At 39.1% G+C, this 14,594-nt stretch overlaps 1 protein-coding gene, 1 long non-coding RNA gene and 1 pseudogene across 2 annotated transcripts; 1 reads left to right on the top strand and 2 right to left on the bottom strand.

The window, feature by feature from the left end:
* Positions 1-1,675: 1,675 nt before the first annotated feature.
* LOC135614542 (transcription factor ABORTED MICROSPORES-like) lies at positions 1,676-3,409 on the top strand. The gene is made up of 4 exons (XM_065112031.1): positions 1,676-2,476; positions 2,562-2,756; positions 2,844-3,020; positions 3,110-3,409. The coding sequence occupies exons 1-4, from the start codon at positions 1,997-1,999 to the stop codon at positions 3,203-3,205; spliced, it is 948 nt and encodes a 315-aa protein (XP_064968103.1). The 5' UTR covers positions 1,676-1,996; the 3' UTR covers positions 3,206-3,409.
* Positions 3,410-6,284: 2,875 nt separating this feature from the next.
* Positions 6,285-10,714, bottom strand: LOC135614553 (uncharacterized). The gene is made up of 5 exons (XR_010487595.1): positions 9,982-10,714; positions 9,852-9,902; positions 7,897-7,975; positions 7,684-7,765; positions 6,285-6,640 (listed from the first exon to the last, which is right to left on the bottom strand). It is a non-coding gene; the product is annotated as an uncharacterized LOC135614553 (long non-coding RNA).
* A 6-nt stretch (positions 10,715-10,720) lies between these two features.
* Positions 10,721-13,812, bottom strand: LOC135614548 (uncharacterized; annotated as a pseudogene).
* Positions 13,813-14,594: the final 782 nt, after the last annotated feature.

Genomic DNA, 14,594 nt, shown 5'->3' with positions numbered 1-14,594 from the left:
GTCATTGCCGTTAATCTTGCTCGCTGCCAACATGCTTGTCACTCTTTTCGATACATCTTTGTTTGTTGTCGACAACGATAACACCTATGTGACAACCCCCTTAACTATCGTCACAAGTATTGTAAACGATATTGCTTATTGTCTCTTCTCTCATTATCGATGTCGCTTATCACTATTGCTGACATTGGTCGATGGTGTCCAACTCTACTCGTTGCCCCCTCGATACCATCATCTAAAGAGGATGAAGAAGAGATTTTGAAGGAAAAAGAAGAAGATACTTACGTATATTTATAAAGAAATAATTTAAAAATATTAAAAATAACTAAAATAAAGTTATAAATAATAAGAAAAAGATTGTAAATAGTAATAAACCCCTCTATTCTGAATTATCACTTAATTGATGGGAATTGAGTGGGAATCCACCCAAAGGAGAAACTGAATCAGACCGGATCGGATCGGATCGGTTCACTGTGGTTCTATCTTTCCTTGTGAACTGTTCCTTCTCCTCCGCCCTTTTGCTTTCTCTCTCCTTCTCCTCCTCCTCCTCTGTTGGGACCCAGTTCGACCATGGACTATGCCAAGCGCCTTCTCTCTCTCCTGAGGTCAAGGAGATCCGTAGAGCTCCTTTACCGAGTCTGGCATGGTTGTCTAAGGGCGAGGAGGAGCCCCGAACGAAATGAGTGTGTGCGTTCGAAGTGACCGCAAGCAGTGTTAACCATGATCCACTCCCATGTATGCAGTGCGCCCCGTGAGAGCTCGCTCCACTCGTTCGACGAAATGCTCCAAAGAAGCCACTCCTCCTACCCTCCTCTTGTCCTTCTTTACAATAATAGCATGATCCACGCGTGTGCCTCCGATAACCCCCACAACACTGTTCCTTCCCTCTACTTATTTCGACAAATTGCTTCAAAGAAACTGTTGCTGCCCCCTCCTCACATCCTTGTCTATGATAACATGATCCGCAGCTGAGCTCCCTCCACTTGATCGATAAAATGCTTCAGAAAAAAAAAAAGAAGAATAAAAACTTGAAGCCTAATAATTTCTAAAATAACTCATAGCACCCATCACCTTATGTTGAAAAAACTGATGGATTCATGATTAATAATAGGTTACGTTCCTCTTCATATTACATCACGACATCTTCGTTACATTCTTCATATTACATGATATTTAGTTTCACTTCAAATTATGATCAAGGACAATGCCCTTGTGAAGACTAGTAGCAGTCTTTCCTTTCCAGCCCTTCTGAACTAGCACTTGATAATCCTGACATGACAAAGTTTCTAGTGTTTAATTTATACTCATTAACCTTCATGCTTCATGATCTTTGAGGACATGGAATGGCTCCAGGTGAAGGATAAATATATGGTGATGTTTTCTGCATAATAGTACTACGATTCCTGGGAACCAACCATCTCTCACATACTTTCATGGCAATTCACCTAACCCCAACTGACTCCAAAACAACAAGTAATCAAGCAATTTCTTCTGCCTGTCACCACATCATCATGATCTATTTTCCTTGTGAAAATATTCCACAAAGGTTGGGGCCATTTCAGACAACACATGTCGTGCCACAATGTGGGTTCTCTCTTGTCCCCCACATGATGTTGCAGTTACCCATAGCCATCAGATGATTCTCCTCTCCGGTCCTCCTCAGCCTCTCTCCTTTCTCTCGCCATTTACTTCCGTTATGACTCTCCCGTCCTCTCAGTACAGTCAAAGAGAGTAGTCATCATATATGCGAAGAAGGAAGTTTGCCACTGTGGTATGGAAATCCTCTCCTGCTACTTTTAGTTACAGTGTCAGCGGAGCATGCAGCCTTTTCAGACATAGCACATCTTTTCCTACACTGACAAACAACTGCTTTCTTCCCACTTGAAGTTTCTTCTTTAAGAACAGGTGATATGTATTACCTCGATATTCTCTTTGATTTATTATATCTGTGAGGAATGCCTGTGGAAACTGTCTTCGGAGTTCTCGAGATAGCCAACACATGTTGGAGCCCTTCATTTCCGAGTGCAACAGCCCGGCCATTGACCTGCCCATGGCCAACAACAATGGGGACCCAGACATCACCATTGCCCATGATCTCCAGCCATGGTTCCCACCACAAGCAACGGCCGCCAGTCCTCCCACCTCCCCATGGAACCCTTTCTGTGGGCCGAAGAAGGGAGATTCCTTCTTGGACGCTTCCACGGATGAGACAGTAGCGTACCTCAACTCCTTACTGACCACCGCCGACGCCGAGCCTTCTTCGCAGCCATCTGCGGAGCACGATGAGGAGGAGCCGCCGAAGAGGGAGGCAAGAAGACAGCGTCGTCCCGGTTTGGCCTCCGGGGGAAGCGAAGACGACGAGGAACAAAGGCCTGGCAAGCGGCACCACTCTAAGAACCTCGTGGCCGAGAGGAAGAGGCGGCAGAGGATCCGGGATCGGCTCCATGCCCTGCGGTCCATGGTTCCAAAGATCACCAAGGTCGAATGCACATTACCTTAACACAGACACTTGATGCTCCTTTCTACCCGGTGGAGGTGATGATGTATCTGCTCGTGTTATGCAGATGGACAAAGCCTCGATACTGGGAGACGCCATCGAGTACGTGAAGGAGTTACAGAACCAAGTGAGAGATCTGCAGGACGGGCTGGAAAAGAACGAGGAGGAGGACGAAGGCAACGTTCCAGTTCCTAATGGGATGATCAACCGAGGCAAGGAGCCAATGAGCGACGAGGACGACGACGAGCAGCAGCAAATGGAGGTGAGTTCCATTGCTTTCCTCGGAGCAACAGGAACAAGCTTGTCGATGCGTCCTGACTTAGGAGGCTTGTTGTGTTGATTTGAGCAGCCTCAGGTGGAGGTGAAGCAGCTGACAGCCAACGAGCTCTTTTTGATGGTGCTGTGTGAGCACAGGCAAGGAGGGTTTGCAAGGTTGATGGAGGCCATGAACGCACTAAGCCTGGAAGTAACCAATGCCAGTGTCACCACATCGAGAACAGTGGTACTCAACGTCTTCAGAGTTGAGGTAGCAACCAAGCATTTCATGATAAGAAGATCCATAACACTTTGTTTAAATCCTTGGCGAGATCTAAACACACCTCTCAACTTGTACAGAAAGGGAATAATAACTTGGTGGTGCGAGCAGAAGAGGTGAGGGACATGTTGCTCGAAACGGCGCGAGGCCGCAACGAGGGCCAATTGCAGATCTAGACTGCACAAGTGACAGCGGATGGGGTGAACAGTACCATCATCAGCTGCAGCAGCAGCATGGCCACCGCCATGGCAGCGATAGCAGATGTCGCCATCCCCCACCGCCACCACCAACTTGGCTTTGACCTCCACCTTCTTCGTGGAAGATGATGAAGATTAAGCTTTTGTTTTGACTCAATTATGTTCCTAAGATGCACAACAACGTATGGGATGAACTTAGTTATGTTGTTCTTCGTAACAACATAAATAAAAAAAAGTTACTTTGTAATTGTAATTATATATATATATATATATATATATATATATATATATATATAATTTTATATATATATTCATTTTAGCTTATGTAGTCTTGATTTACTCGTATATAAAATGACTAATATATTTTCAAAAATATAGTCTGAGTTAACAAACGTTAGAGTCTGCTTACGTGACATGTTAACTCATAATAAATTATCAATATGACATATGTAATTTAGGATTAAGATTCATTTTAGCCCAGTTTTAGTCATAGATTTCTTATGCCCTTATGATTTACTCGTGTCTAAAATAACCCTTATATTTTAAAAAACATAGCATATAAACTCCTCCCGTCAAGTTTGGGTTAACATATATTAGAGTCTGCTTATGTGGTATGTTGACTCATAATAAACTATTAATATAATGACACGTGTAATTTAAGTTTTAAAAAAAAACTTAAACCTCCATCAATGGCGGGAGGCGTTGTTGTGGAAGCAACCACCAACAACAGCATCGAGTTGTTATTGCCTAGTATGGTGTCATATGCATGCAGCCTCTCTCGTGTTGATGACGAGTTCAAGAGCTTCCGATCTTACCTCAAGTGGATGTGTGTCGACTAATTTGACACTAGATGACGTCTTTGTCTCCACCGCCTCCCACTTCATCCTCTCTTGCACCCTCACTCGTCACACCTATGATGTGGTGGTCTAGCTCTCCCTCACCTTCACCTTCGAGCTCTCCTACCTTTGCCTCTCCGCCTTCGTCTATCGCTACGGCCTCCGCAACTTCCTCTTCCTTAACAAGCTGGTTAGGGAGAGTGAGTAGGTGCAGGAGGGCTACATGGACTAGCTCAACTACTCCTTCCGCCTGCCCTCCGTCTTCGTGATGTCGTGCTTCGTGGGGGATGTGGCTTACAAGGTATGGTGGTACTTGTCAAGATCAAAGCAGCTGCCGTTCGTGGTGGTGAGCAGCGCCATAGTGGTATGCGCCCTAGAGTTTGCGAGTAACATCCGAAAGCTCCTGAGTTTGTCGTTAGTGCAAGAGAGGCTACGTGCATACAACGCTATGCTAAGCAATAGCAGCTCGATACTGTTGCTGGTGGTCACTTCCACAATGACGCATCTTCTCGCCATTGATGGAGGCCTCAATTTTTTTTAAAATTTAAATTACATATATCATTATATTAATGTTGTGAATCAATATGTCACATAAGTAGACTTTAACGTCTGTTAACTTAGACTTAATGGGAGGGTCTTATATGTTACGTTTTTTAAAATGCGAGAGTTATTTAAGACACGAGTAAATCATAAAGGCTTAAGAGGTCCACGATCAAAATCACAATAGCTAAAATAGACCTTAACCATAAATTACATGTGTCATTATATTAATGGTTTATTATGAATCAACATGTCATGTAAACAGACTTAGATGTCTGTTAACTCAAACTTGACGAGAGAGACTTATATATCATATTTTTTAAAATATATAAATTATTTTAAACATGAATAAACTATAAATATTTAAGGGGACTATGACCAAAAACATAAAAGCTAAAATTGATACATACATACATACATGTAATCCCTCGTCTCTCCACTTTTCTCTTTAATTTACGTAATAATTATTTTTAATAAATTGGTACATACATAATCCCGCGTCTCTCCACTTTTCTCTTTAATTTACGTAATAATTATTTTTAATAAATTGGTTCCTCAAATCTTTGTTGTTTTAGTGAGACCAATCATTCTTTCATACTAGTAATTCATAATTTTTACGATAAAGACCTAATGGATTTACTGGCATTTATCTATGTACTATTTCAACCCTAATATATTTAATACCACAAGCTATGTTTTGGTGTCATATCACTACCTCAACTCCTTATTTATTTGATGAAATCCTCTTCTCTTCCTGTCTTATATTTTGGTATTAGAACCTCAATATTTTAACACAATACATGAAATGCTCCAAATTTCTGACTGATTGAGTAGTCCAAGCTATCAGATTGGCTGTTTGTTTACGCAGTAAGTGGTTCTCACACTCACGTGCTAGGCACGTTCAAGAAGCTTTCTCGAGTGGTCTCTAGAAATTAGTATTGTTAACGAGAGAACTCCATCCCAACGGTCATTGAGGACCACCGACCGTAGAAATTATCCGCGAGACACCGTACCGCGAAGCTCTTGCTCGCCCAAAAACCAACACCCACACGAAAAAGAAGCGAACGCGAGAATTGCTCGAGGACGATGGGAAGAACCCTTACCCGATCCGATCCCCCGCCGCTGCTTCCGCTTGGAGCGCGAAGCCCTTCGCGGTCGGCCGGAGGTCCCTTCACGGCCGCGGAGTTGGCAGCGGCGGAGCAGCTCCTACAGCTGAGCGAGAGCAGCAGCGCCGACTTGGCCGCTTCGTCCTCCTCGGCCTCCTCTTCCTCCCCTCGATCCGTCAACAACCGGCCGCCCCCCGAGGCCGTCTTATTGGAGGCCGAGGAGGAGGAGGAGGAGGAGGAGACGGGTCTGCGGCGAAGGACGAAGCGGTACCGTCTGATCGCCGATCTGCACATGGTCACGACGCCCATCGACAGCTGCAGCAAAGGAGGAGGAGCGGAGAGGGGGCGCGTGTGTTGTCGAGAGTTCGTATGGAGTTGAACTAGCCATGGCCGTGAGAGCGCGTGTACATATCCTATGTAGGCTTGCTTGATAGGGCTTGTGATAACATGCACAACATAAATATTATGAACAATAACCCTAAAATTTCTTTGGACTTTGTTCATGTTCCTGTTCTTGTTCTTTATGTGGTGGCATCTGTTTTAAACCTAGTTTTGAATCTGTAAAACGTAATAAGCTACAAAAGACGAATGATTGATTCTGTGAGCAAGCTGTTGTTACCAGACAAAAAGCATAAATACATGGTTCTAATGAAAACAATTCAAAAGCCAGGGATAAGAACCGAGTAAACTGAGCTGAGAACATTGCTCTATAAGAATGGTTAGAAGATGGAACATCGCAGATGATTTGCCAATATGCTTCCAATTAGATAAGACTTCAACACCGAGTCAACACAGAACAAGTGTCATTTACCCAGTGGTTACAGACCCGAGGGAGTTGGAGATACTGCTGACTCCTGAGGAATATTAGAGTCATTTACCCAGCAAAGTGTCATTTACCCAGCAAAGGTTTTTGAATGTTGAACTTGTGACTCCTGAGGAAATGAGCACCAAAGGAAACTGCATCATTAAGGATTGTAATGACTATCAAAGTGCAAGTTTGTTCAAGACTAACAAAGATATCCGAGAAGTAAACGTTTATTATGGTATATATACATCATTGCAATGGTATCCGATAAGTAAAGAAATATTAGAGTCTACCTATTGAAGGGAAAAACATGATTCTTCAAGTTCTAAGGCGGAAGTAGGAAATTGTCAAATTCACAAAGCATATGCAATTTTTTTTTTTTGTGATCATTATGATACTGTCAAGAGAAACTCAAGTTTAATTCCACTATAAATCTGTGGTTAATGTTGCACCAATCACAATATGGGATAGCAAGTTAATAGAGAGATTACAATGATGATGATGATGATCATTTGTTCAACTGTTCAAGACTACCATAGATATTGAAGAAGTACTATTTATTAGTGTATATAAGCACATCACTGCAAAGTTACACCATAAATAAAGAAATATTAACATCTAACTAATGGAGGAAAAAAATTTAAGAATGTTTAGTAATCAGACAGAAAAAGGCATGCTAATCAGAATAAACAACCCTTGTCAACTACCCATTTCAGCTCGAGGTCAGAAACTCCAGAACACTGACACATATTCTAGACTCTTCTAGAAGGGCATGCATTTTACTTGTCCCTGTTAGTTATCTTTGTCAACAAGCCAATTTCTTGCTGTTCTGTAACTTCTACCTCCAAAATAATACAGTAGAAATATTTGGTCTACTGTTAAGTGAAGGTGTCATCAGCCTGGCCAAATTTACAATTGACTTGAAAGGAAGCATATCTAGATTATTAATATTTTTGTGGATGCACCTGTTGTTGCTTCCTACTCATCAGATTATTTCACCAATGTTTAATCAGCACCAGATGAAGATGAATGGTAATGAAGCCGTAATTGTGTAGTTGTAAGGCCTAAATATTGGTGTTACTTTCGGTATGTATTAATTATTCAAATACATCTCATTAACAAAGATTAGCAAACAATGATGGATCGAACTATCATGTGTGAAAAACTTACATTTCTGACATCTGCATAATTCACATCTAGATCAGTTGTCACCATAAGAGACTTGACCTTTGTGATGGTTAGATAACCATACCTGTAAATCAAGGTACAATAAGTATGGAACACAGAGATACAAAAACCCACCAAACCTCACAAATAGATACTGAAAGAACTGCACAAGCTGTGGTAAACCAAAAAAAAAAATCATATGTTAGAGGCACTTACACTTTGTAAATCTCGTTTGGATATAATATACCAAGACATGTCTCATTTAATGTAGGCCCACTTCTCTTTGGGTTGTTCACTGCCAAAAGGAAAGGAGTGACATGTCATAATGTCATTTATGATGTTATATTTATCCTGTTTAAACAAGTGATCTGCAACAATATTGTTGATCCCAACTATTCTGGTAAAGGATCATTATTCTTGATATTGTAGTCACATTGGTCATTTGGTGTCTATTCAATTTAACTGATTGTGCTAAACAAAAAGCTTGAAATAAGTGTTTCAGCACCTGTAGATGCCTTGTACAAAGGATGGCTAAAGATAGAGTATATCTGTTTCTACTTCCATTTAATTTTCACAACTCTAAGATAAGGCAGAGAGACTCAAGAGAAATAAAAGAAATGGAATCCCAATAGGACTCAAGTTGATTATCGAGGCACAGTGATGTTTCATGAACTGAAAACTGCTTTTTGTTAATTTCTTGCTCCACTTTGAGCAAAAGGCATGAAGTACCAATAATGCAAATGAAAAATATAAAGATGTAGAAGAACTTATAATGCTTTGTGCATATTGCTTCTGCAGCCCAGAATGCTCCATTATTTCATTGAAGCACTGCAGGGACTTTACTAAAATAATAACAAAGCTATTTTCTTTTAACTTGTAACACAACCAATTACAGCATGTGGAATATGGATTATGATGTGGAGAACAGATGTCATTACCTGTCTCAAAATAATAGCTTCTGAGCACTTTTCTGAAGCCTAGGTGCAATTTTGGGCTCAAGTAATGACAAATATATTACGTTAACCACATGGTGTGTGTGTCACATTGAAAACTGTTGTGCACCCTGATGAACTAAAAGTCCTGCAAGGGACCAATCATACACAATGACAACAAAATGATGAGCATATGAAGGCCCCAATATTCCACATCGCTGGTGGGAATCGTGATCATCTAATATGCCTAATGAGCATGTCAAATATTTGAGTTGCAGAGACTGTGATACCAATAACTAGAACAACAATGGGTACAACATTATCATGTAAAGACATAAGATATTAGGTGCTCCCAGAAACCAATTTTCATTTCTTCTAGGAGTGAAGCCCACGTGCTTGGGTGCTCAGATGGTGATAATATTTGTGTTGGTAAGTTCTGAAAAATAAAAAAGTGATGGAATTTCATCACTCTTGATGATTGAATTCACAGGAAGGTAATTAGAGATCACTAATCACGGATATATGGGATGTATTCGGAGTTAAAATAGGTGGCTTAATCAAAGCTTTGGACAAGAATTGAGCATGTACTCAACATTTAAACAGAATTGAGATATTTGAGTGCCAAGAGACAGTGGAAAACAACTTAAATAACACTTGGCAGTTTTAGAACATTTAATTAAAACAAAATTGAGATATTTCAGTTACATAATATTGATACCGAATTATAATCTTTGACAAGAAATATCATATGCTAAGTTCAGGAAAGTTTCAATGAAGAATATGGAGAAACAATCATCACTTAGAACAGCAACATCATATTTAGCATTATTGAAGAAATGAGATTGTTACACTTCAAACATTAGTTCCTGACACTGCATCAACTTATTAAATGCCCAGAGACTCAACTGGAATCGAAAAAGATGGTCACACAAAAAATGTCAAATCTAAGCTAAGAATCTAACTTCTTAAACTGCCCATCTAATGTAATAAGTTGCCAAACTAGAAATGGAGCACTCAATGGTAGCAATTACATGCTGAGGTTAGTTATCCCTGCAAATTAATCAGAATAGTTTTATTATGCATAAATTTGAAAAGCTCTTATATAAAAAGTCAAGTATAAGAAATCAATATGCAAGACCCATAAAATGAAATTTCAGGACATTAAGCAATAGAGATAAAGCGCCTTAAAAGAAGTTTCAGAGGAATCAGGATTTAAGTAACAAAGCGAAAAGAACATGCCTTCTTAGCATGTTACACTTAATCGCCATTCCGTGGAATATAGACTATGTCCTGGTATAAGAATAGAAAATATATGTCAGATATGAAAAAAGCATAACTATTTACCAGGTAAGAAGACTAATGAGTTTACCATATTAAACTGAGTTTTTGTTGGGCTTTGGCCCTGAATCATTATCTAGCTGATCCCGGATAAAAACATTATTATGAGAATCAGTAGACTGGAAAAGGGTAACGGCACTAGGTGTGGCAAGCAACAAATATTTTCCTGCATGTGAAAATAAAAAACAATTGAAGCTTCTATAGGTCAACATCAACAATTATCAGAATATGCAACATAAATAATTGTCATAGGTAACAATAATTCAGAAGTGAATAAATGGTTCAGCAATTCCAAAAAGGTCTAGTTTCACTGACAACTAAGGATGTCTCCTTGTGGGGAATGCATAAAAGTCTTGTGGATCCAATGAGGTAACAAACAGCTTGAAGAATTAGTAGACTAGAAATTCTATCATGGGAAGTCATGAAACAGAAGAACCTCCATAAGCTGATGAACCATATGATCATAAAATGAATACATCTGGAAGGGATATTATGTCCAAGATTTACAAGAAGCAATTGTTTTACTCACATTTGAGTTTTAAATGGGCAGGAAAAAAAACTGATATGCAAAATATGTACATATGTAAAGACAGAAATACCTGAAATTATTCATGATGCAGAGAAAACGATGAATAGCAAAAGCAAAAGTGCACCACTCATATGCTATAACCAGGATTGGATGTAGAGTAAAAAGAATAGACAACAAAATAATGGCTGACATAGAGGTTAGAACAATATTTGTTTCCAAATATTTCGTTTACAAGTTCTCACCTAGATTAGTTTGCATATATCATAGAAACTCGAGCTGACCAGCACCTGTCATGTACATGCAAATGTTAACTCATCAAAACTCAACAATTATGCAGTCATAAAATGCACCCATCATCAAGCTTACTTTTTTTTAACAAAAAAGTTTCCTAACTCCTAGGAATTGGTACTACAAGCAATGAGCCTCATTAAATCGATCCTTTTATCATCCAGGATCAGTACATGACCATCTTATGTAGTTCTTGAGCTCCTCTAACGCTAAGCTCTAATATTCTATAAAGCTGATGATCGTATGCATCATCTAGCTTAGGAAGAACTTAGTTGTTAATTGTACTGCAACAATGGCCCAGGACCACCTTAAAATGTCAGGAAAAAGGATGATGTAAAGTCTATCCAATATATGAGATCAAGTGTTTCTCCATTCAGGATACAGCACGTCTATTATAGTACTGAGCTCTAATCTTTCTCAATAAGAACTTATCCAGTGAGCATTATATCATCTACATAAGAAAAGAAAAAGCCTCTCTATCTGCATAAATATATATTTTTTCAATTACTCGTACTCTCACCATACAGGTGACTTGTGTCTGATACGCTAAGCGGAATACTATTAATTAGTAAGATCATTCAATCCCTTCAAATTCTTCTAACATCAAATATTCTTTAATACAAGTCCTTTTCAATCAAGATCTGTGACCACACTAACGCCCTTAACTGAAGAATTCGAGAAAGAATAAGATCAACAACAAGAAGAAGGGGAACCTCTCTCGTCTACCACATCCAAGGAGCAATGAACAATGTGATGGAGCTTCAGCGTATCTTCAGCCTCCGTGAAGCTCTGCAGCTACATCAGATTGTTCTGTGGATCATCAACAGGTCAAATCCACCAGATCAAGAGCCGGCCCACACCTTATAGTCATGTGAGAAAGAGGCACATGTAGAGAAAGAATGAGAAAGAAAGAGATACCTGGTGGCCAACAACGGCGACGCAGACGATCATCTTCCCTGCACCGCCCCGGAGCAAAGGCGGAGGTGTTGGCAGCGAAGGCGGAGAGAGGAAGAGCGGGTGGAAAGAAGACACCGTCGTGACTCAGAACCCAAGGCAGGACCTGATCCAATGGAAGTCCACGAATCGGCTGTTTTGTTCGGAGCAGCAAGGAGCACATCTTTAAATAAAGGTATGTTCATATATATATATCCTTGCGAAGTTCCCAAAAAAAAAAAATATATATATATATATATACACATATATATATATACACATATATATACACACACACACACATATATATATATATATATATATTTCTGTGGATAACTTTAGTAGTAGCAAAACTTGTTCAAGTCTCCCGAAATAAAGCATTTATTTTATGTGGATTTGCTCATGGTTTAGTTTTATGTATTCCCATTTCATAAAGAATTCAGAAAAATAATTCCTAAACATGGTGAACAGCACACTGGATTCTGGATTTCAGAAAAAGAATTCCTAAACGTGGTGAATATCACACCAGATTCAGGAATTTCCTTTTTATTTTCATAGAATGTCTTTTATCTCAAATATATTAATGAGTTCTATAAGAATAGATATCGACTAGTAAAGTAAATAATCCGATTCAATTATCAAATAATACAAATTAATCATGGATCAATTCCAAATCATTCATGGATCAACCAAATTAAGAAATAATATATTTTTTAATACTTAGATGATATTTAAGTTATGAGATTAGCTCAAATTTTAATCAAATCAGATTTTTAGGCCTTTAATTGTGGTGGTATCAACTTGACCGATCTCAATCCAATTGAACAGAGAAAAAAGATTCTTAGAAATACGATATAATGCATCGTATAATGCATCATAGAAATACGATAATTCCAGAGATGGCTAGGAAAAATAGCCTTAGAAATACGATATAATGCATCGTAGCAAGGATATACATATTACAGGCAGAAACTTAAGAACATGGTCCATAAAATGTTACTATTCAAATATTACTATGCATTGAATCAACATCTAACAGACAAACAATATCCCACACAAGCAAAAGCTTGTAACGAGCTAACCTATTCTTGGAATTTTCAGTGATCATCACTATAATCTATATTCATTCTATAATGCCTCCAAACTTTAGAAGAATCAAAAGCAAGAATTGTTCTACCTTAAGCAAAATATGACAAACTAAATTTTGTATGACAAAGGACAAAATGGAAATCAAGACATGGAGTTTTCATATCTAAAGACCTGTGGAAGCTCAAATTATTCATAATTGAACAAGCCACAGGAAATTCTCATAATCATAGCAACAGGCGACTCAAAATGCAATCTTCCCATTGTTCCTACTGCCAGGTAATAACCAATATTATTTAGGAGTTATTGCAGACAGTTTGAAGCTCATGATCGAAGCAAGAGGTGAGTCAAAATGCAATCTTTCCATTGCTTGTATTCGGAGGTAACAACAAAAGTTATTTGGGAACAACTGCAGATAGCTTTCATGGTTTTACCTCCAGTACCTAAAACCATCTGCAATCAAGAAGCACAAGGAGAAGAGGTTCCGACAGAAAAGATACAGTTCTGGGCAGAAGGATCATACGTGATGCTTGAGGAGATTCCTCCGCGCCAAGAGCCTGGCCATCGGCGGCGTGAAGGCGATCGTTATCGGGACCCTAACCGGAAACAGGCCCTTGTTGCAGAGTATAGCCAGAGCTAGGGTTCCGCCACTGGACGCCGCCAGCTCCGCCGTCCTAGTCATCTTCATCTACTGCTGCTGCTCCCTCGGCGGCTTAGGCGACAAAGAATCATGGCCGTCCAAAATGACCACGCCGGAGGCGCGATCATTGTCCGGGACGCGGGACGAGAGGCCGACCTTCTCGAAAATCGACTCGACGTCGACGTTGTTCTTGATGGCCACGTAGAAGCCGGTGATGGCTGCGGCGGAGACGGAGAAGTGGACGCCAAACGCCACCTTGCCGTACTTCTTCATCAGCTCCTGCAACCGCCCCGTGAACGCCATCCTTAGCGAGAACTTGGGTTAGGGTTTAGGAGCCGAAGAGTCGAGAGAGAGAGAGACGGGAAGAGGGAGTGCGACATCCTATGCTAGTCCGCGGCGAAGTACACCGACGCAGTGTTTCTAATAAATGTTTTTATTTTTTATTTCCAAAAACAAAAACCGTTTGACTAACAATGTTTTCTGAAAAGTGCTTTTTGGTAGCTGTTTTCTGAAACAAATTTGTCTTGTTCTCAGTTCTCCCTCCCCCCCCCCCTCTTCTCTCTCTCTCTAAGAAAACAAAACTGATTTTGAAAACAATTCAAAACCTGTTCTAAAATATCAATCTTGAAAACAACTCTCAAATCGGCCCGAATTGTTTCTTGAATTTTTGTTGCAATGTTTTTATTTTTTTCAAGCCTGCTCACGTATGTTTTATTGGACTTCGAAAACAAATAAGGTGCTATAACTTAACATATGATCTAAAGATGTATATAACTAGAGCTTGTCTTTAAGGATGTTTATATTTACACTTTAACATAATTAATTTTTTATTATATTTTATTAATTAATAATAATAATAATAATATATCATTCATTCATTATATAATGTCTATTAACTATCAATTTTTATTCAGATAATTCCTATAAAACTTATGTTAGAAGCAAGCTAATTAAGGTCCATATGAAGCTCAGATTAATATCTGTTCATATTGAATAAAAAAAACTAAAGATATTTCGATAGTTTAAAATAAGTTTTGAGTGTTTGAAATTAGAGATATTATACTATAATTGCATTATTGTTGAACTATTTCATTTATTTGTTGTGCTAATGTGGTATCCATATGTATTAGTTACAAATAATTATCATATCATTTATTCTTTTATTATG

The sequence above is a fragment of the Musa acuminata genome, chromosome BXJ1-3, assembly GCF_036884655.1.
Source record: "Musa acuminata AAA Group cultivar baxijiao chromosome BXJ1-3, Cavendish_Baxijiao_AAA, whole genome shotgun sequence".
In the NCBI taxonomy this organism is placed as follows: Eukaryota; Viridiplantae; Streptophyta; class Magnoliopsida; order Zingiberales; family Musaceae; genus Musa; species Musa acuminata.
The sequence above is the reverse complement of the archived record's forward strand: the minus strand, read 5'-3'. Positions and strand labels throughout refer to the sequence as shown.